The 22,225-nt window shown below is 38.1% G+C and overlaps 2 protein-coding genes and 1 long non-coding RNA gene across 7 annotated transcripts in view; 2 read left to right on the top strand and 1 right to left on the bottom strand.

Annotated features, from left to right (window-relative positions):
- The window catches only part of arf6b (ADP-ribosylation factor 6b), a 37,217-nt gene extending 18,297 nt beyond the window's left edge, over positions 1–18,920 (bottom strand). Inside the window, exons 1-2 of one of the 2 annotated variants that reach the window (XM_061895281.1) lie at positions 18,761–18,920; positions 12,939–13,011 (exon numbers count right to left, since the gene is read on the bottom strand). The gene's annotated coding sequence lies outside the window, so the exon portion shown is untranslated. The remainder of the gene's footprint in view (positions 1–12,938; positions 13,012–18,760) is intronic. The other variant, XM_061895283.1, reaches the window with a different exon arrangement.
- Positions 1–19,618, top strand: part of aspg (asparaginase homolog (S. cerevisiae)) — a 31,046-nt gene extending 11,428 nt beyond the window's left edge. Inside the window, exons 4-20 of one of the 4 annotated variants that reach the window (XM_061895275.1) lie at positions 17–52; positions 4,743–4,854; positions 6,248–6,373; positions 6,448–6,531; positions 6,874–7,000; positions 7,095–7,207; positions 10,103–10,288; positions 12,944–13,057; positions 13,137–13,256; positions 15,039–15,134; positions 15,238–15,401; positions 16,166–16,252; positions 16,675–16,774; positions 17,228–17,293; positions 17,370–17,420; positions 18,816–18,856; positions 19,209–19,618. In XM_061895275.1, the coding sequence (XP_061751259.1) occupies positions 17–52; positions 4,743–4,854; positions 6,248–6,373; positions 6,448–6,531; positions 6,874–7,000; positions 7,095–7,207; positions 10,103–10,288; positions 12,944–13,057; positions 13,137–13,256; positions 15,039–15,134; positions 15,238–15,401; positions 16,166–16,252; positions 16,675–16,774; positions 17,228–17,293; positions 17,370–17,420; positions 18,816–18,856; positions 19,209–19,332 (1,747 nt within the window). In that variant the 3' untranslated portion in view covers positions 19,333–19,618. The remainder of the gene's footprint in view (positions 1–16; positions 53–4,742; positions 4,855–6,247; positions 6,374–6,447; positions 6,532–6,873; positions 7,001–7,094; positions 7,208–10,102; positions 10,289–12,943; positions 13,058–13,136; positions 13,257–15,038; positions 15,135–15,237; positions 15,402–16,165; positions 16,253–16,674; positions 16,775–17,227; positions 17,294–17,369; positions 17,421–18,815; positions 18,857–19,208) is intronic. The other 3 variants (XM_061895277.1, XM_061895276.1, XM_061895278.1) reach the window with 3 other exon arrangements.
- A 1,459-nt stretch (positions 19,619–21,077) lies between these two features.
- On the top strand, positions 21,078–21,650 carry LOC133549647 (uncharacterized). Its single transcript, XR_009806133.1, has 2 exons — positions 21,078–21,128; positions 21,222–21,650. It is a non-coding gene; the product is annotated as an uncharacterized LOC133549647 (long non-coding RNA).
- Positions 21,651–22,225: the final 575 nt, after the last annotated feature.

The raw sequence follows: 22,225 nt of genomic DNA, 5'->3' as shown, positions 1-22,225 counted from the left end.
TTTATTTCCCTCACAGGATGCAAAGCGTTCATTCTGACCAACTGTTCCACAGGTGTTGTATACCTGGTAGCCTTTTGTCTCCCTGCACGGCCGAGAAGGTGTTCTGATGGCCCGGGTGTTTTCAAAACAACTTATATGTTTGCCTGACAAGATATGCATGACAACATGACCTCTAACAATATTTTGGTTGAGTGTGTGGACAACATACAAATAACTTGACTCTCGCCAGACCCTTATAGTCCGCTGAGCTCAACAGAAGGGTCTGGGTTCGAAGGTATTGCGAACTCCAAGATAGCAAAATATAATGAACCAATCAGAATCGCCGGGCGGGATTTCATAGATGTGACATAGCGCCGAAGCGACTGTTTGATTCAAACAATGGCGGCACGCAGCCCTCGCTGCGTCATGTGCGACATTGATTCTGTTATTGTCACTGTTTTGTTGAATCTATCGAATATTAATTATTTAAAAGATGAACAGAGAACGGTTTTGAAGGCATTTATCGGTGGCAAGGATGTTTTGGTGTTTTTTCCGACCGGGTTTGGATTTCCCAGTGTTGCTCATCAGCGTCACGGGTTGATTTCGATGTGAGTGGTTGAAGTAGCATGTCATTCAAGATAATGGACAAGCGGTTTATCCGATCACATACAATGATTTTTTTTTTTTTACAAGGCCCCGCCTTCTGAAATACATCTCCTTTTGAGAAGTCCCAGATAAATGTGTGGAGAACAGCAAACTACAAGGATCTGGCGAGAGTCAGGTTAACATACTAATGCCTGGTAATGGAACTAGCACAACTATGTTGGTGTATGACTACAACCTTCATCGATTTTTATTGCAGTGTATTTCCTCAAGGGAGAATACTAAAGAAATGAAACATTGGATACATTTTAGAGTAATCTAAAATGTGAGATACTGTTTAATTGGACATTTCCAATTAAACAGTCTAATACAAATGGTCAAGAAAGCGGTTCCTTAATAACGTTAGACTATTAATGTGTGCTATGCTTAACATTTTATTTTTAAAGCTTTGTTTTATGGATCCTATTGGACCACATTTCCCAGGATTCCTGGCAGCCAATGACATGCCTAATGAATCTGAGTCTTCATCACCAATTTGAACACTAAAGTTATCCTATTTAGTAGGTGTGTAACGGTACACAAAAATTTTGGTACCTCAGTGTAGAGGTCTTGGTTCGGTTACATTTCGGTACAGTAAAAAAATATATATATATCAATTTTTTGGTTATTTATTTACCAAATTTGTAAACAATGGCTTTATCCTTTTAACATTGGGAACACTAATAATTCTGCCCACATTAATCCAAATTAAACTGCCTCAAGTTGTTGCTTTGATGAAATAAAATCAAAATCCTTTTTTCTACATATAAAAAGTGCAACATTAAACAGTTTCAAGTCAACTCATCATGCTTAATTTATTACAGCATTTGGGAAGCCTGTAGTTTACTTTTATTATGTAAGTGTTATATTTTTATCAACATGTGATAGCAGGGACCCTGCCATTCAAAACTAGGCTGCTACATTACTAATGATTAATGTAACTATTGCTGAAAAAATAGTACAATAGCAATAGGAGAGACTATTCATCCCTGAAAACCATGGAGTTCAATGAAATAACAGACAGGGCTTTGCTGCCCCTAACACACACACACACACACACACACACACACACACACACACACACAGCAAAATGGGCTAACGTTACGCTAAAAGCTAATTAGCCTTCACCTCAAGCCTATACTGCGAGCTAGCTGAGCTGCAGTTTAAGTTTCTAGAAGGTCAACGGGCTCATAGTGATGTTTGTAATAGTTGTGACTGGGAAGTGTTTTTTATAATTTGGGGAGAGTACCCTGTCCGCTGCTCCCCTGCTAAACGAATATCTGCTCGACGCTGAAGCATTGACTACATCGCTCTGAATACGCACTGCTGATTGGCTTTGTATGTAACCAATCAGATGGTTGTGTGGGTGGTACAATGCTTGCTGCTGAGACAGAGGCAGAAAGCAGAGCAGCTTGTGAAGACTTTTGCTTACAAACTCGTTCGGTACGTGCCGAACCGAAACCCCCGTACCGAAACGGTTCAATACAAACACACGTACCGTTAAACCCCTACTATTTCGTTCTTCTCGTGGAACTTTTAAGAGTTTGCCTACTCTCACACTTGCACCACTCAACTAACCTCTAATATCAAACTACAGTAACGTTTTACATGAATTCACAAGCATGCTTTCATTGCCTCAGTTATGCCTGTAGTGGCTAAGCATGAATTACTTATATGTGCTCATCTCTGAATTCATAGTGTTTGTATAAACCAAGGTTGGCTCATATGCAAGTATAATGGCAGTGTTCTACTGTATAGCGCATGTGCTAGGGAACACTTAGGGAATTAATGTATTGATTTTTGGAAATGCTTTGTTCATGTGACTTTTTGTGCGGGACAAAACATGAGCACACAATTTTAATGGAGAAGTCTCATTTTGAACAAAAAACTGCATAGTAGGAGAGCAGCGTGGGAGGACGTTTCCTTCTACAGACACTGGTGCAACATCACATTGTCTCTGCTTCCTCTCTTTTCAAACATCCCTCCTTACTTTAAAAAGACAAAGTGAGGCCCTGCGGCACATTCGAAAATTCTTTTTTTTTTTTTTTAATTAAAAAAGGTGTAATGAAAGAGCAAACAGGTGAAATGTAACAAAAAAACGTTGCAATGTTCACTCATGACACACAGCTGTCATGCAGACAGTTTTTTCTTTTAAACTGCCATTGCTCAAAAACAATAATGAATCAAAATCAATGTTGTTATGAATGGTTGACATATTTAAGGCTCCAATTACAAATATTACACTTGAAATTATTATTAGGGGAAAATGTTGCATGGTTTGTGTTTGTGCCATAAAAAACAATGTTTTATATGACAAAAATGCCATAAAAATGTTTTGGCAAGCGTTAAAAGTAGAAAAAAACCAAATGTACGACTTAGTTTTAACACTTTCATGAGTGGGACCCTTTTGGGTCCCCAGGAATTTTAGTGTTTTTTTTTTTTTTTTAAAGGTCATTGCTCAAAAAACAATAATGAATCAAAATCAATGTTATGAAGGATTGACATATTAAAGGCTCCAATTAATTCATGTCAAATATTGCACTTTAAATCATGTTTTTGGGGAAATGTTGCATATTTTTTGTTTGCCATAAAAAAACCCAAAAAGGGCGTAAAACATAAGAAATAAAAAAACAAAGTTGATCTAGTGGTTTAAGTGTTTAAAGTAAAAAATAATGAATGACTTATTTTTAACACTTTTATGAGTGACACCCTTTTGGATCCCTGACAATTCTACAGGGATTTTTTTAAACTGTCATTGTTGAGAAATAATAATGAATTGAAATAAATGTTGATATGAATTAATGACATATCAAATATTCCACAGTGAATATTATTTGTGGGCAAATATTAAATATTGTTATGCATAAATCATAAAAAATAAAAATAAAATACGGTATATAGACGGATAAATCTGAAGTTGATCTAGTGATTTAAGTGTTGAAAGTAAAACATTAGACCTATTTTTAACACTTTTATGAGTGAGAACCTTTTGGATCCCTGATAAAAAAATGTTTTAACACTAAAGGAACGGCGTGGCGCAGTGGAAGAGTGGCCGTGTGCAACCCGAGGGTCCCTGGTTCAATCCCCACCTAGTACCAACCTCGTCATGTCTGTTGTGTCCTGAGTAAGACACTTCACCCTTGCTCATGATGGATGCTGGTTTGCGCCTTGCATGGCAGCTCCCTCCATCAGTGTGTGAATGGGTGAATGTGGAAGTAGTGTCAAAGCGCTTTGAGTACCTTGAAGGTAGAAAAGCGCTATACAAGTACAACCCATTTATATGTGCATCATATATGTTATTGGACCAGTAATCATTATTGATTATTCTAATGGGGATGGGGCTGCACCTGAGACCACACTTTGCAGGTAGCTCAACCATGTTGTACATTGTTATCACTGACATATGTTCAAGGGTTGTGTGCCTTTCAGGCTAATTAGAAGACCCCTAGTTGGGTGGACTGGGACTGCTTGCCTCTTTATCCCCCTGCTGTTCTATTCAACTCCTGTTTTGTGTCCTGGCACTATAATAGGCTGCCAATGCTAATCTGCAGGGGTGGCCCTCCCTCTTTCTAAAAAAAAAAAAAGAAAGAGAGATTAAAAGTAAAATAAGACTGTCTTGCAGTTTTAAAAGCCAGTGTAGCAGGTGGAGCCCACCCACTGCAGGAAGAAGACTCCAGTTTAAAACCCCTTAAGACGTAGCCATCCATGCACCTCATGTCGCGCAAACGGCTCACGGGGCGTTAAGATTCCTCAGTAGAAAAAAAATGGTTAATTTGATGTCGCTCCCTAATAATGTCACCCTCAATTTTTTTAACGCTCTAATTCAGGTTTCGGTACCCCGTTGCTTGGTATCAGCTCGATGGTCTCGCTTAATAAAACATTTCATGTAAAAAAAATAACCCCTACTTGATCCAGCTGGGTTGCATGACAAAGAATAATCTTTTCCACTGTGGAGACAATCAACATTTGTTTATCCATGTGTTTTACGCTGTTTGGAGTGAACTAGTGCACTTGTGATGACTACAACTAATGATGTGAAATGTTCACGTTTGTTGTATAGTGGTATTTTAGGACAAAAGCTGTGCTTGCTACACTAATAAATGCACTTTTTTGCCTTTTAGGATGAGTAAAAATAAGAAGAGGATTGTCTACACAATTATTGAGTACAGTCCTTTACTGGATTCCTCCAATATGACCACAGATGACTGGGGTAGAATTGGAAAAGACATTGAGGTACTTGAAATCTATATCATGTATTTGTATGAATTAAAATGTAATGTTTTTGTTTTGTCTATTTATCATTTATGTATTTACAAATGTATGGTGCATATTAGGGATATAACAGAATCAAAATCACAGTTTTGGTAAAAATGCCATAGTGTGTAATCAAACAAACATAATACTCAAATGTTCTAATCATATTACTCTAAAAAGAATATGTTGAGCAATATTTAAACTTATAATATAAACAACTAGTGTAACAATGTACACGTTGGGGTCTTTCAACTTTTAAGAAACAATGACCTCTGTAGTGGACATCGTATATCACTTTTGAAATTGCTGATTCTCAGAAAAGTTAACTGACAACGTAACGTTTATTATGTAAATACCTCACAAATTGATGCTCCATATTGCTGGCTTCAAATATATTTTCCGGGTGATAGTCCTCCCACTTCCAAAGACATGCACCTGGGGATAGGTTGATTGGCAACACTAAATTGGCCTTAGTGTGTGAATGTGAGTGTGAATGATGTCTGTCTATCTGAAATGGTCCTACAATGAGGTGGCGACTTATCCAGGGTGTACCCCGCCTTCTGCCCGATTGTAGCTGAGATAGGCGCCAGCGCCCCCCGCGACCCCAAAAGGGAATAGGCGGTAGAAAATGGATGGATGGATGGGTTTATTAAGTAGCTTCTCATATTTTGTTCCTCTTTTTTTTTTTTTTGTCTACATTGGCGCACGGCGCATTTCCTACTTAAAACATGGGTAACATCTATTTAAAAGACAAGTTGATTTAATGTTTTTAAAGAATGTGGGTCAAACATCACAACTTTTGGCCAGCTCTACGTGTCGTCCTAGAAACGCTCGAGACAAAGGCATGCGGTGTGCTTTGCTTTGCAGTACGCAAGAGGTTATGTTTTCGTCAGGGTTTGTCTATATGTCTGTTAGCAACATAACTCAATAAGTTATGGATTGATTTTGATGAAAACTTCAGGACATGTCCGAAAAACAATCCTTGCTTCCCCCTGTAAGATCAAGTTTACTTCCAAATCGGCCAGTGCCAGAAAAAAACTACACTGACCGAGGTTTTCATTTTACACAGTCACATGTCATCACAGCATTATGATTTTGATACTGCAATACTGCGGTATGTACAAGACCGTTACATCTCTCGTGCATATTCATGAACATTAAAAGTGGAACTATGCCAGAAGGCTACTTTACATCTGTAGTCCCCAACAGACCAAAAGGAGAGAAACAAGAAACACACTTGACATAAAACAGATAGTGAGTACAAGACAGTAGAACATAAAAACACGTAATATACTGACGTAGACGTAATTTTTTTGTTTAGTCCTATTCAAATGTTGTATAACATTAGATTTTTGTAATTATTTGATTACAGAAAAACTATGAAAGCTATGATGGCTTTGTGATCCTTCACGGCACAGACACTATGGCCTACACGGCCTCAGCGCTGTCATTCATGTGTGAGCACTTGGGCAAGCCCATCATCCTCACTGGTTCACAGGTAAAAGCACATAAAAAAATAAGCATTTAACCTATTTCCAGCAAAAAAATTAAGTCTCCGTCGTCTCTGCTCAGGTGCCAATATATGAGATGAGAAACGATGGCAGAGACAACCTGCTGGGTGCGCTGTTGATTGCCGGCCAGTTTGTCATTCCTGAGGTGAGAAAATGGTTGTCATTGCCTTTTTGATAATGACATAAAATAATGCAGATACATAAATTCAGTACTTTGTTATTGTGTGGTTAACATGGATTGTTGTTTTGAAAGACATAACTTGTTTGTTTCTGATGACAATGACTTGTGTTTCACAATTGTCAATAACTTAACCAAGAACAGGAGGAAACAGACGTTATCTTAAACTGCACGGTTCAAGTGCAGCACAAATTCTATCCAACTATTAACATTGAGGAAGTCTTGTTGTGGCTGTCTGACTCACTTCAGTCTAAATACGAAGCATTTACAGAAGCTGCATCCTGTAAAATACATCACATCTCTCCTCAGGTATGCTTGTATTTCTACAACAAGCTCTACAGAGGAAACCGTGTGACTAAGGTGGATGCTGGGAGTTTCAATGCATTCTCATCCCCTAATTTAGCCCCTCTTGCCACTGCGGAAGTGGATATTGCAAGTAAGTTAATGACATAACATGCTGGTCTCATGGGTGATCTAAAATGTACTAGACAGTGTAATTATGTAATTTATCTGTCCTTTTTTCCATGCAGTTAACTGGGACACGGTGTGGAGGGCAAACACCACAGCGAAATTTCAAGTCCGCACTGAGCTCAACCGAAATGTTGGCTTGCTGAGGCTATTCCCAGGAATAACTGCAGCCACTGTAAGTGGCTTCTCCTGGGTCACAGAGCAGTTAGAATAGTACAGCATTGTGTTATAAAATGATGGAACACGCTTGAAACGTTCTGATGCATGATTGATTGCACAAAAAACATGGGCGTGCATTCTGAATCTGTGCTGTTATGTCCTGTGTAAAGATGCACCCCTCAAATTTAAACTTAGAGGTGTAGTAATCGGCCACCAATAGATATCACATGATCTTCATGAAAGAGTAAGTGATCACCATTGCCGATTTATGCTGATCACAAATGCTGATCTCCCCCCCCCCTCTGGCTGACACTTAATTTTTTGTCCCCGAGGTGACAGCTAATTGTCTCCATACACAGTGTGGAGCCGCTCCCCTAAGTTAATAATAATCACCTCCATTGTGGCAAATAAACTGCATTTCTTATTTTCTAAAGTATCATTGAAGGTGATCACTGGAGGATGATATTAAACATGCTACAACACAAGAGGAAGCCAGGAGCAGGTATGCTAACAGCTAAGCTAGCCTCTAAAGTGTTGCAGCAGAAAGTAAGCAGTGATTAAAAGGAAATTAACAAGTAATTTACTAAGAGTGTAGAGAGAGGATAATAACAGCAACTGTTGGCGTGTCAGCATTTTCACGACACGTAAGAAGCGGGCAAATGGATCCCTAAATTGGTTCTGACTATACCAAAGGTAGTATCAGTATATGATCAATACTAGAGTGATTAGGTCAATACTTTTATTTTCTCAAGATAATTTTTTATTGTTTTTAGAAATATTTACACATGTAGGTATGAAGCCCCCAGACACAGGAGGATTTTAAGGGCAAAATACAGACATTTACAGGAGGAATAATTTTTGCTTTTTTGTAGTTATTGTGTACTATTGACTTTGTTTTGCTCAATTATATGTAATAAAAGAGAATAATGACTCACCACAAATAAATCGAAAAAAAATATCGTCAGTATAAAACCCTGATCGGAACATCCCTAAACTAAATCCAAAGTACGGTCACCTCTAATTCAGAGGTGGCTCTCAAAAGTTACAGAAATCATTTAATAGTCACGACCAATCTATAAGTACAACCCAGATTTCTTGATATATATACACATCCAATTTCCGTACAGCTTATCCTAATTAGGTTCACGGGTAAGCTGCAGCCCACCCAGCTGTCTTCCGGTAATATATATTTCCCTCCAATTTAGATGTGGTCAACAAATGAGACTAACGATGACACTCAAGGTGTTAGAACGTCCATATTATAATTGCATACATTCTAAAAGTGGCTAAATCAATGCTATATGCCCCTCCTATACAATGGTGTTCACCCTAAATCTTACTAAATCAATGTTTCTGCATAATGGCAATACAAATGTGATTAAATCCATATGAGATATCGCAATTTGTTATCCTTAAAGCCAGACCTGTGTGTTTACTTCCGTACTTGACGGTGTCACGTGACAACCTACAGGTACGGAAGTAGACACACACGTATGGCTATAATAACAACTAATTGCATATTTTTTTGAAGACCAAGTAAACCTCTTTGCATTACATGTGAGATACTGTCACTCTAAAAAGGTGCTCACCTTAAATGGGACTGACCTATAATATAATCACATCCAATTTAAAGTTGCAATCTAAATGTGACTAAATTCATGCGAGTCACCTCCAATCTAAAAGTAGCACCCCAAAATGTCAATAAAATCATACTGTAGTCTGCTCCAATCTGGTGTTACAGGCTTTATGCTGTATAGTAGCCATCAAAATGTGACTAAACCCATGCTATAGCCATATAGAATACATATGTTCCAAATTTTACCCTAAGAAGTGAAAAAATCAGTGGACATGCTACCCAAAATGTGAGTAAATCTATTATAGTCACCTCCAAGCTAGAGCCTATCCAAAATGACAGCACATTCTGCATGCTGGCCCCCAAAATGTGATGAAATCTATGATATTAAAACACTGCTTGACTTAAATGTGACTAAATTCATGATAGAGTCACCTCCAATTGAAAGTTGCAATTAAATTGTGATTAATAATCCATACTAATCACTGCCAATCTAAAATGAATGGTGAAAAATGGAGACAGCGCATTTACATTTTTGTTGTTAGGACTCTGGTTCTCGATAGGTTCTACAAATGGTCCAGACGTTCCGGTTTGCTCTAACGGCAATAAAATATAGTTAACTTTATTTGATGGTGCAATTAACCCTCTTCTTACTTTCTTGGCTCTGTAAGTCCCCATCAGGGCTCAGCCCGGAGACGGATAGGACAGCGTTATGGGCCATGACCAATCACCCAGTAAAGAGGCAGGCTTGGCATTGACACTGAAGCGTTTAGTTGCAGCTCTCGCTCAGGAGGCCATCAGCAGGGTGACTTTACTGTCTCAATCTGCTCCCGCCGCCCAGTTCACTCATCAAGGCTTTCTTACAGCGTTTTACTGCTTTTATGAGGCCTCGTTTTCATGAGGCACCGGGCTCTCATGCGCGTCTCTATGTCGGCAGTACGAGCGCTTCATAGCTAATCCGCGTTGAGCATTTTTTTTGTCGAAGTGCTTATGGCGTCAAAACGTAACCACTTTTACTGACCCCCCCACTTCTCGCATTTTCTGCTAACTGTGCAGGACTTGCCAAGTGACTTTATGTTGGCTAACACCTACAGATTAATAGCTCTCCTTCCGGACATTTCCGTCATCTGCCCCTGTAGTCATATGCCGTAACTAACGATGTGGCACGGGGCCTCCCGGTGCCTGCCAGCTATAGACTGGAATACTTGCGGGGTCTCCACCAGATGGGCTTTTAGGAGCATAGACGATTTTGGCCATTAGAGAACCGCAAAAAGAGAGCTTGCATTGTGTGCCATACATTTTGAGTGTTTTTTTTTCTCTGTCCATTGCTGTGTTCAGGTGAGGGCTTTCCTGCAGCCGCCTATGGAGGGTGTGGTTCTGGAGACCTATGGCAGTGGAAACGCCCCAGATAACCGCTCTGACTTGTTGGAGGAATTGAAGAAGGCCACCGAATCTGGCGTAATCATTATCAACTGTACCCAGTGTTTGAGGGGGACGGTGTCCACGTCCTACGCCACAGGCAAGGTTAGCCAAGTCCTCTTTTCACTTTGCATGACTTCCGTGTAGGGCTGCGCGATAAACAATATAAATTAGTGACCCCACAGTTAATTTTTGGCGTACCACTTTTTTGTAAGCGTTTTGAAAACAAATGATAAATGTATGCATTATCCTGTTATATCTCACATTCTATATTGTGTTTTGGAAAAAGGTTGTCATAAATGTCAATACATTATTTAACGCTTAAATCTCTAGTCTACATCAACTTTGTTTTTTTATGTTGTATTTTTGTTTTTTTATGGCAAACAAAATATGCAAAATCTTCAACAAAAAATACTTTTCAAAGTGGAATATTTTATGTTAAGTAATCAGAGCCTTGGATTGGTCAAAAATATTGATTTTGATTCAATATTATGTTTTGAGCAATGACAGTTTTAAAGAAAAAAAAAACAGCTTTTTCAACATTGCAACTTTTTCCTAAGTTACATTTCACCTGTAAGCTTTTTTTTATTCCACTTTTGTTATGTTTTTGTTATCTTAATAGTATTTTTAAAATGTGCCGTGGGCCTTTTATACATTAGTTGCGGGCCGCAAATGGCCTCTGGGTCACACTTTTGACACCTCTGCTATAGATAATAAAAAATGTAATTTGATAAGTCTATCAATAAAAAATTGAGCCTGGGGACGCATGCGCGTTTATCATAACGCACCGTTAGCACCTCTGCTTCAGTAAACAATGACGCGAGGTCAGCAATGCGAGTGACACTTGCTAACTTGTCAGCCACTTCTCCAAGAGACTCCCTTTCAACACTCCTTGCACATTAATACTTCAAAAGACACATATTTTCCCCGTTTGTTGACCTCCAAAGTATGTTTCTGGGGTGGAGTAGTCTGGTCAGGTGCGGGTGATAAAAGTGAAGTTTCCATGGACTCACAAAGACTAAAACTACTCATTTAATTGAGACATAGCAGTGGATGAAGTTAAAAAGGTTGACTTTACACTCAGTGTTTACCATGAAGTCTTTCTTTTGACAGCACCTCACAGTGAAGTATTTGTGATTGATATAACTTTCGGCGAATCTAAATTTACGACCAATAATTATGCAATAAACCGGGACGGAAATTTGACTCGGCAAATAAACAAAATACCAGCGGAAAGCGATAGACAACAAAAACAAAAGAACAAGCAAACAGGAGTTTTGACCTGAAGAAGGCAGGGTCGGTAAAAAGACTTACGAAAATGCACGTCCTGATTTCAATGCGTAAAAAGACACAAAGTGCGTTAACACACACACACACACACACACACACACACACACACACACACACACACACACGCAATATATTATTTTACAGCTTTTTACTGAATAGATCAAATCCCCATTACCTCCATTGTTAGCTGACTCTTGCTAAAAGTGTGTATATACGAGTTAGAATGCATAAAAAAGCATGTGAATTAGACCAAATTCCAAAAAATTGCAGTTCCCCTTTAAATTCCCCCCCTTTTATTTTGGGTATTTTGCCCATCGCTCACAATCATTATGAAAGAGATGACGGATGTATTTTTTAATAAAAAGGGGGGTAGAACCATGCGTCTTTTTGTGTCTTTCTCACCATCACCGGGTTTAAATTGGCTGTCAAGTGTACCAAATTGTCAAAATATGTCCCCATTCTTCTACTATCCAGGTGAGAGGCATGATTTATGATCTACAATAAACTTTCACAAGCAAAGTAAGCGAGGACACAAAGACGTAAACATTGGCACGCACGCTAGTGATCTCGGCGCCGCTACAAACACTTTGTCTGCTTTAGCGCTTATAATAACACTATCACTAATACTTGGTTAATATTCAAGTAACAAAATGCAAATAGAGTATTGTTGGTGCTTTTGGGATGGGTATTTAATGGGTTTTATGGGCAGAATAAAGGACCTCCAATTGGCTATGCTATAAGCAAACTTATTTACGAGTTAGAATGCATAAAAAAAAACCCACATCTGTCGTCATGTCTTACATAATGATTGTGAACGAGAGGCAACATTCCATAAAAAGTGCAGTTCCCCTTTTAGGACAAAATCCAAAGGATTTAAATCAGAGCAAATAGAAGGACATAATGTACATTTTGAATTAATATTGTTGGAAAGCCATCTTGTGTTTTTGTCTAATTATAGATTGTGTTAAAAAACGGAACCATTCAATAATCTTGAAAATTAGAAGTATGAGTATGTCTAATACTGCCCCTGTAACCATTTGCGGTTACTTTGATACCCAAATTTGTAGTCTAGCCCAAACTAATATAAAGTATCCAAACAACTGAAGAATGAGTGCTTGCTACATTATAATATAAGTGTTAAAAGGAAAATGTTACAACAAAAAGTAACAAAATATTAACACTAGGTTAGCATAAAGATTAATAATCGTTATGAGTAATAATTCAACCCGAAATAACAATACTTAACTGCACACTTCAGCAGCCAAATTAGGAGCCTTTCAACTTGTTTTGAAATGTTTCTATTATCATCTACTAAATATATATTGTGATATAGAATCATTATCGAAGGATAATATATAATATTATATATTATATACAATATATAATAACACAATGTACATTTTAGTCATATCGCCCATCCATACTTCCTCCTATACTTTGTGCATTGAATAAAACTATAACAAACCTCAGGTCTTGATGGACGCGGGGCTGATAGCTGGTGGTGACATGACTCCTGAGGCCGCCTTGTCTAAGCTGTCCTACGTGTTGGCCAAGACAGAGATAAGTTTAGATGCCAAGAAAAAGGTGAGGAGATAGCAATTATGCAGACATAAGATATAAAAAAATAAACACCACTATGCTAAAAACCTGTGTTTGCATCTAGATGATGGGCCAGAACCTGCGAGGTGAGATGAGTGCTGACTTGGCCGGAGCAAAGTTATGTCTGAGTGACAGTCAGTTCATCCAAGTTATTGCGAAGTCCCTGAGCATTAGCTGCAAAGAGGTAAGGTGCGCATGGGGGTTTCAATGTCTACATTTGAAATTGGGCAAATGATATGTAATATATCATCCAACAATGTGTTCTTACAGTGGTAACTCAATTTTTGCTGTAATATATGCAAGTTCCAGTTCTTATTTTATAGTTATTTTTCTGCAATGGTATTAGAATTAACACAAAATGTGTTCAAGTCATCCATTAGATGCTCAATGAGCTGAAATACAATGAGCTTTGCTGCAAACATTTGAAAACATATATAAAAATAGGTTTGAAAACTCAAAATGTTCCGTTTTCTGGGGCATTTGACTTGAGGTTATGTTGTATATTGGATTAATTGTTGTCTGTCATTAACTGTACAAGCCCTTTCAACATTTTTAACCACTTTCTAAAATACAATGTAAAAGCGGGTTCTCATTATCATATGAAGAAAAAGAAAGGGAGATTATTTACCTACATGACAGCTTTATGTGTCTGACTTTACAGCATACAAACATAAAAAATGTAAACATATTTTGATATTAAAATATAGATAATAGAGTTTGTGTACCCTTTTCACTTTCAATGACACGAATCTGACTGATACGTTCAGGTCTAAAATTACAATAAAAAAAGACATTCTATGTAAAAACATTTAGTGAAGCTTAAAAAAGAAACTTGCGGCTTGTAAGTACTCTGTTGTTAATTGGATGTCATGAATTAAAACACATATGTTCACCGTCTCCCATAAAATGTCCCATTAAAACTGAACACATTTAACTATTCACTAGTCTGTGATAACAAACTGTAGATTTATAGACTATAACAGTCTGGTGTGTGTTTTTTTAATAACGAATCACCTTGGAAACTGGGACATGCAGTGGTACTCTGAAATTTAAACGTTTCAAAAGTTGTAAAATTTGGTCAAAATGTTGCCTCAAATGTTACATAAAACTTGGTGGTCTAACTGTCAGTAGTGTGATTTTTTTCTTTTTTGGATGAACGACTTTTAGCTAGCTAGCCTTTTAACACAACACTATAGTTGAACACCAAATTAACACTAACATTTGGCAGTGCTTACCTTAGTTTTACTATTGTATGAAGGTCTAAGTTAAAATAGGACTTAAAACAATTATTAAACAGTTTTAAAAGAGGTATACAGAGGCTCTTGGCAACCTTTACGCGGATGCTTAGAGGTTGCTAAATTTCCAATGTGTTTTCGGCATTATATCTCACCCTCTTAAAGTATGGTAATGACGTTACTATGTTTGTGCGTAACAAGTGCAATCATATTAGCTTTATTTGTTCTTAGCGAATGATTGTGATTTTAATTGCAAACAGTTATCATTAAGTGTACATTCTATCACAACACATTGTTGGTTGCTTCACTGGGACTGCTTTAGTGTAGTGCTAATCCTCCCGACTATTTGGGTCACTGTAAATATTGTTCACGAAAAAGAACTGAGGGAGAAAAAGTGCAGATGGAAGTGTTTTAAATGATGAAACAACTGAGTCACCAATGCGTTGAATTTGTTGTTTGGGCACTTGATTCTGCGGAATTAGACGTGGGCCAACAGACCAGTTAGTTTGTTACACGCAAGTATGACAACAGACAATATGCAAAAATTAGGAATTTTATGAAAAGTGGAGCTTTCTAAAACCGAGGTACCACTGTATTTATATAAACTATTATGAGTGTGGAATACATTGTGGTCGTCTGCAACCATACAGCTCTTGTTGATGTGAATGAGTGTATACATTTGTAACATGGCTTATAAAGGATCTCAATGTTAAAGCGTGTGCTGTCCACAGGAACTGGAGGCCGTCCGTGATGCTCTGACACCACCGCTTGCATGTGCCGCCACGAAGATTGGCGACATCGAGGCCTTAGAAGCCCTCAAGGAAATGGCAAGTCAACTTTTGGACTGTTCTACAGTGAATCGATCACCTCACTATAAATTCAAAGCATTGTGTGACACTGCTGATGTTCTTTTTCTTCCTTTGGTCTCAGGGCAGTAACTTGTGTCTTAGCGACTATGATGGACGGACGCCTCTGCACATCGCCGCCTGCGAGGGCCACCTTAAAGTGGTGGAATACCTGCTGACTCTCGGGGCCACGGTTTATGCGAAAGATCGTTATGGAGACACACCACTGTGCAACGCTGTACGCTTTAGGTGAGATGACTCCTGTTGTCGTGGAACAAGCTCATGCAAGGTGTGGAAAATTAATATTTGATTAAATCTATTTAGGCTAATTGCCTAACAGTGTTTTTTTTTTTTACATCTTTGTCATTCCTTGACATTGACCCAAATAAATATTAAGTGTTTTATCTACACTTTAATTTATATTTAGCCTCAGAGAGAAAATGCATGTGTCTGCGCTTTACCAAATAACTTGTGTCCTAATTGAACGGTTGGCGCAACGAGCAGGGACATGTTTCCATGCCGCCTTGCTTCACTTCCTTCGGCATGCAGTGACTACCTATGCTGCGCCCAATGGTGGCTTGCTAATGACACTGCGTCGTAGAGGTATAAAGTTGTTGGACAGCGTGTTTCTACGCTCAATGACTTCCGGTGACAGTTGGCCTCAATGTGTGTTAAATATACATAAAAACGCAAAGACATGGGTTGGGAAAAGTAGGCTTGGCCTCTGAACCAGTCCTACCTGCCTGCTCCTTTACAGTTCATAGATACTTGATTTTTTTAAACACTCAACAGGAAGTCCATTTTAATTTTCTTAAGCTGCACACCTTGAAATATTGAGCCATCAATGTGCCAGAATAGGCATCTGTTATCCTGAGGGGAATTTGTCTGTGTTTATATGCTGAACCCACTTCAGGCGGGGGCGTATGTGTTTTTACTCGTCACTGCCTCTCCAGAAAAGGCTATTACCATCTTCAAAAATCAAACAAAAATAATGATTATGTCATCTACAATAGGCACAAGGATGTTGTCAAGCTCTTGAGAAAGACGGGAGCCCACTTCTCTCGGGACGAGATGGAGGAAGCTGGAACAGAACTGTGCAGGTCTCGCTCACTCACTCACACTAATCCATCCTACATAGCTGACACAAGTACAACCAGTTTCTCCGCTCTTCCTTTACATAATACGTGAAAAATGCTCCCTGACAGCATAGCGTCAGGACTCCTCCGTATCTTTTGGCGATCCGTCAGATATGGTTAAATTTTGCACAAACACACACACACACACACACACACACACACACACACACACACACACACACACACACACACACACACACACACACACACACACACACACACACACACACACACACAGCTAAATGCCACAAACCTGGGACAGCTTTGCTTTCCAAATTTAAAGTTTCCAAATTGTGTTTCACCTTGTTTTCTGTAGAGCCAAGTTCCAGAAAAAAAGCCATTATTATAACTGCAATGACATTTGTCTTGTTGTTGTTGCACGTTAGCCTGGCAGCCAGCGGCGACCTGGAAGGCCTGGAAATATGGAGTCTAGCTGGAGCTGATTTGACTACACCAGGCTATGATGGGCAGACTGCAATTAAAGTGGTGGGTTTTTTTTTTTTTGGAGAAATTTATCGCAACCATCATTTTCAACCCCTTGCTGATGTTATTTTGGTGTGGAATATTTTAGTTCGGCATTTAATAAATCAAGGAAACTGCTCAATTATGTTCTTTTGCGGGATGACAAAATTACATGTAAGATTTGCTTGACTTTTGGTTTTAAGCCACAAGTGTGAATACAGACAGTTTTCAAACAGGAGTTATGATGCTAACTTTAAACTCAATATAATCAATGAAGCAGAGCCACTGGTAAGTTTTAGTATTACTTGAAAAATAAATTTTTCAAAAACAAGCTTTAACCAAGAGGAGTTGTGTATTATTTGGGAAAAATTAATTTTTCAAAAACAAGCTTTAACAAAGAGGAGTTGTCTATTATTTGGGTCAGTGTGGTGGTAACAAAAACCTCAATCTTCATGTTCTATATCCATCTTTATCCAGGCTAAGGCTGTTGGTAAACCAGAAGTGGTTGCCTTTTTACGGCACCTCCTGAGCAGAAAAAACAAGGTAAAACTACTCGTTTACATACTGCTTATAATACTTTACGCTGTCTCTAATCTATCAATTGTCTGCTTAATTTCAGACAGCATTTGCAGGATTGAATGAAAGTGATGAGTATGATGAGGAAGAGGAGGTAAAGGAGACGATATACTAGTGTGTAATTCCTAGCATAAACACCCCTTATCCTGCATATCATAGCGTACACCTCCTTTAGCATGAATTTGTCCTAGAAGCCGTTATCCATCCGTTTGTGTATTTGGACCCTTATTTTTTTTACTTTATCCATCAGTGGGAGGAAAGCCATACAAAGTGTAGAGGAATCAAGTATGCCTTGGGTTGCTTTACATACATAGTAGCATGAACTAATACGAGCTGGCCGTGATGTCAAAATATGTAGTTTTGGTTTATGGGGTAGAAATTAAGGGAGATATAATCAGTAACAAATAATTCCCCCTAAAAATCAAGAAAAGCAAGAAGAATTGAAAATGGCAGGTGTTTCCCATCCGTTATTTGGCCCGCCACATGTCGGCTTTCAAACGGATTATAATGCACCTGATATGCAGGAGAATAACAACACAGAGCAGGAGGGATCACTAGTGTTGTCAACCTATACACAATAGCTCAGGTCAAAGTTCAAATCAGTAACTGGTGTGGTTTTGACAGTGCCATAATCCCAAATCAGAATGTTGAGTTTACAAAGATTAAGATTAAGATTATTTTATTGTCCATTTTTTATCATGCACAAGACACATAACAACTGAAAATTACATTTACAGTTACATACAAAGATATCTTACTTATGATATAGACCTGTTTACATATTCCTGAGAACCAGCATTCTCTGCAGTGGACATGTTTTGCTCTAGAGTAGTGTAAAAAACAATAGCTATGTTCTGCAAAACACAACTGTCCGACGTCGATGACACACAGGATATTTACTCGTTTTTTTCTTTGCCCTGAGCCGAGGATGTCGTTGTGAATTGTGCAGCCCTTTGAGACATATGTGATTAAGGGCTATATAAGTAAACTTTGATGATTGATACTCCTATTAAATGATAGCTGTGTCAAAACGGGCAAAGTTGCTGAGGTCAGAGGTCAACTTTGTCCCTCAAACCTTAAGGCATTGATATTGTATGTATGCAAGAACACCAGCCAAATACACTTGACCTCAAAATGATTCAACGTTCATTGTAAATTATATATTATTATATATTTTGAATTTTCAGCACTTTTCAATAAATAATGTGATGTAAAAGAATGTACTTTTCAAGGAGGGTTGAAATCTTTTTTTTTTTTTTAAGAGTGTCATAAATCCTATGGGTTGCATGTTTTTGTGGTGAAAAGTGATGACATATGCAAAGTTTTATAGTTCCCATGTCTTCTACCTCTGTGACATTTGTTTTTACAATGTGATGTGTGTTTGTGTGTTACAATGTGTTTTTGAAACTGCGTGTTTGTGTATGCAGACCTCACCTCTTATCTTGGTGCTTGTTCATCTCATCCCTCTTTTTGTCTCTTTTTGTGGCAGAACGGCGACATAATTGAATTCACAGCCTCCCCAGCAAAAATGTGAGCCGACGCCACTTCTCCCTTGCATCCGCTCCCCCCAGGACAGTCCTTGTCATGCCGTCCGCACTAAAACAAAGATCATTAGAAGCCATAAATGGTGACACACACGTGTTATTTATAAAGCACAAGTGTGTACACAAGTTGTGTATTGATATTGCCTTGATTGTGTAAGTCTACATACCGTATGAGGGTGCAGATGCGTTTATTGGTAAGCAAAGAAAGCTGCTGTATGTTAAAACGCTGTGAAGTTACGGTGACTTTTGCAATATACTCAAGTAAAGGGTGTTTTATTTTTGTATACTTATTTTTATAGAGAGATGACACTAAATAAAATAAGATTTTCTCTTTGTAGCCGTCGGTCTACCTTGGTCAAATACCTCCACGAGAGTCATGTCCTGCTGCAAGAACACGTGTTAGACAATGTGAAGCAACTCATCCAGCCAGTTTGTCAGCCCACTTTCAAGCCGGAAGAGTGAAATAGCTCTCTCGAATGCAACTGACAATTTCAGTTAAAACATGCTGTACTGTGTCATATTTTCCATGTATGTTATATTTTCCTCTCTTTTGACAAATTATTTAGTATGCTTTCTTTGTTCTTAGTTGTGCATTTGTTCCTGAATGAGTACTCGCTGAACCTTTAATCCCAGTAAATATATATTCATGTTTGGTTTGCAACATTGTCACAATGAATGTAAAAGTACTGTGATACTGTCTGTGTAAAAAAAGGAAAAAGGCAACATAATTAAATCTTTTAACACGAAACATGGACCATGACTGTTCCTCCATACACACAAGTTAAAAACCCCAAACTAGTCACATGCACTTTGATTTGTTGATGGTTGGCAGGGATTGCCATTAGAACATGGGAACAGGCAATACAAAGTTGGATTAAGAGATACAAATAAATATATATAATCTTTTATTACTTTTACGACAAACATTTCCCAATTATGTAAAATGATCCATAGTCCTTGCCAATACATGCATATTCCAATGTTCCTAATGTCCAGTTAGTAGGGGGAAAATATGCTTTTTCCTTAAAATACTCAAGGCTATGAAGGATGAAAAAAAAAGTTGCATTTATTTAATTTCTAAATTTAATCACGTTTCCCTTTTTGTAGGATTTTTTTAATATTAATTTTCTAACACTCGCTTTTTAAATATATATTTAGAAATGTACATAGTGAAGTGAATTGAAGTGAATTATATTTATATAGCGCTTTTCTCAAGTGACTCAAAGCGCTTTACATAGTGAAACCCAATATCTAAGTTACATTTTTAAACCAGTGTGGGTGGCACTGGGAGCAGGTGGGTAAAGTGTCTTGCCCAAGGACACAACGGCAGTGACTAGGATGGCACAAGCGGGAATCGAACCTGCAACCCTCAAGTTGCTGACACGGCCACTCTACCAACTGAGCTATGCCGCCAATGTATTTCACTAAAAAAACAAGCAGTTAGAGCTTATTACACGTTTCTATAAATACATTTTCTTTATTCTAAAACTTTTTAAGTCTAGAAAGCACATGCATCCAAAAATGATCATCATTTTTGTGCTTTGTTCAAAGCTTAAAAATTATCATAATTTTTGTGCTTTGTTCAAAGCTTGTAACTATATATGAAAAAGACAACAACATTGGGGTAATAAAATATGTTATGACACCTGGTTTTTAAGTATATAACTTTGAATCAATAAATTATTATTATGGAAAAATCCAAGGTTATCTCATCTGACAACTCCATTTTTCGTATGCTATATCACCCTTTTTGGTAAATAGTTCAAATTAAAACGATTAAAAGATGTAACCCCACAACATTGTACTTATGCATATTCTAGGTCTTTTTTACATTTTAAAAATGATGTAATCATACAGGTAATATAGTTTAATCTTCATTTCTAAGCGTTCTACTGGGAAAATTCCCATGTTTTACTTGTAGTCCTGTTGTGTCCATTTTGACTCAATTGTTAGTTACTAAATACCTTTGTCCTGTATAAGGTAGATTAAACATTTTCAAAAATTATTTTGTCAATTGAACTTTTTGGCCTACAATGGCTCTTATTTTACATGAGGGTGGCTGCCTGTTTGTCCTGCTTGTTACCTGGAACCCAGCTCGTCCGGTCGGACCAGCATGGGTCTCATTCCTCCCTGAATGAAACTTGTTTCAACCGAGCCCCAGATCATCATATATAAAAGCGAGTGGCTCTTCAGTTGACACAGTGTGAGCACGGACGATGACAAGGTAAGGAACAGAAGCTCATCCTCGACAAGGCAAAGTACGTACTCTTCACACAGCCTCTCCTTTACTTAAGTCTTTTCAGCAACGACTCAGAGTGCAACCCGTAGCTTCTTTGTTTTTCTTTTAATAGAGGATGCGTCCATTAGAAAGGTTTACAGATTTGGAACACGATTGTGGTCTCCCTGATTGAGTGGTTCTCGACAGTTCAACAGTTCTTTGACAAAATTGTGAAATGTTTAGGACCACTTGACCAGTCAGACATTTGCAGCTAAGCGGCATCATCAGCCTTCCAATGGACCTGCAAGGCAAGAAGACTCACATTGGATCAGCATTTTTAAACGATCTTAGTCATCTTCCGCTGTTTGTGCCTCCTTGTGTTGAAAAGACAACTAACCGCCTAAAAACTGCAGAGGGCTTTAAAAAAAAATACCCCGCCAGGTTTCATTTCACTCTGCTGGCATGCACACTCTTTGTAACAGCTTTACTGCTTGCTCGTATTTTCTCTGTTTATTGTTTCTGTGATTAAAAGTACTGATTAAAACAAGACAATAAAAATAAATATTTGTCTCTGTTGAGTCACTATGGGCTGGATTGCCAGTCTGCTGCAAAGGGACTTACTGCAGTATAGAAATGGTGCACATTTTTACTGTATTCCACTGAGAATGGTGGAGAGAAAAACTCACTCACCTCACGCCATTTCTCTTCAATCCAATCAAAGGTGTTTTCAAGTAATTGACATATTTTCTTTCTGCATTGTCTGTCATTTAAAGATGTGGAAGGACGTTGGATAAACACTTTTTGTTACTTCATTTATTAATTTTAAACATATCGGGATTTACTTCCTTTTGTTTAGAGTCTACAATGTACAAAAAAAGCAAAATTGTATTTATGTCGTTTTTTTCCTGGTTGATTTTTTAAAATTAGCGCAAATTGGGAAACAGTACCCCCTGCTGGCCACTTGTTAATCACTAACCATTTGCTTTTCAAATAAAAAAATGTGCAAACAAATCAACTTTTGAATGGATGTCCATTCATCCATCCATTTTCTACCGCTTTTCCCTTTTTTGGCATCGCGAAGGGTGCTGGAACCTATCTCAGCAGTATCCGGGTGGAGGGCGCTTACACCCTGGACAA

The sequence above is a fragment of the Nerophis ophidion genome, linkage group LG03 (genome assembly GCF_033978795.1).
Source record: "Nerophis ophidion isolate RoL-2023_Sa linkage group LG03, RoL_Noph_v1.0, whole genome shotgun sequence".
In the NCBI taxonomy this organism is placed as follows: Eukaryota; Metazoa; Chordata; class Actinopteri; order Syngnathiformes; family Syngnathidae; genus Nerophis; species Nerophis ophidion.
This window is presented reverse-complemented; position numbering and strand designations above follow the sequence as displayed.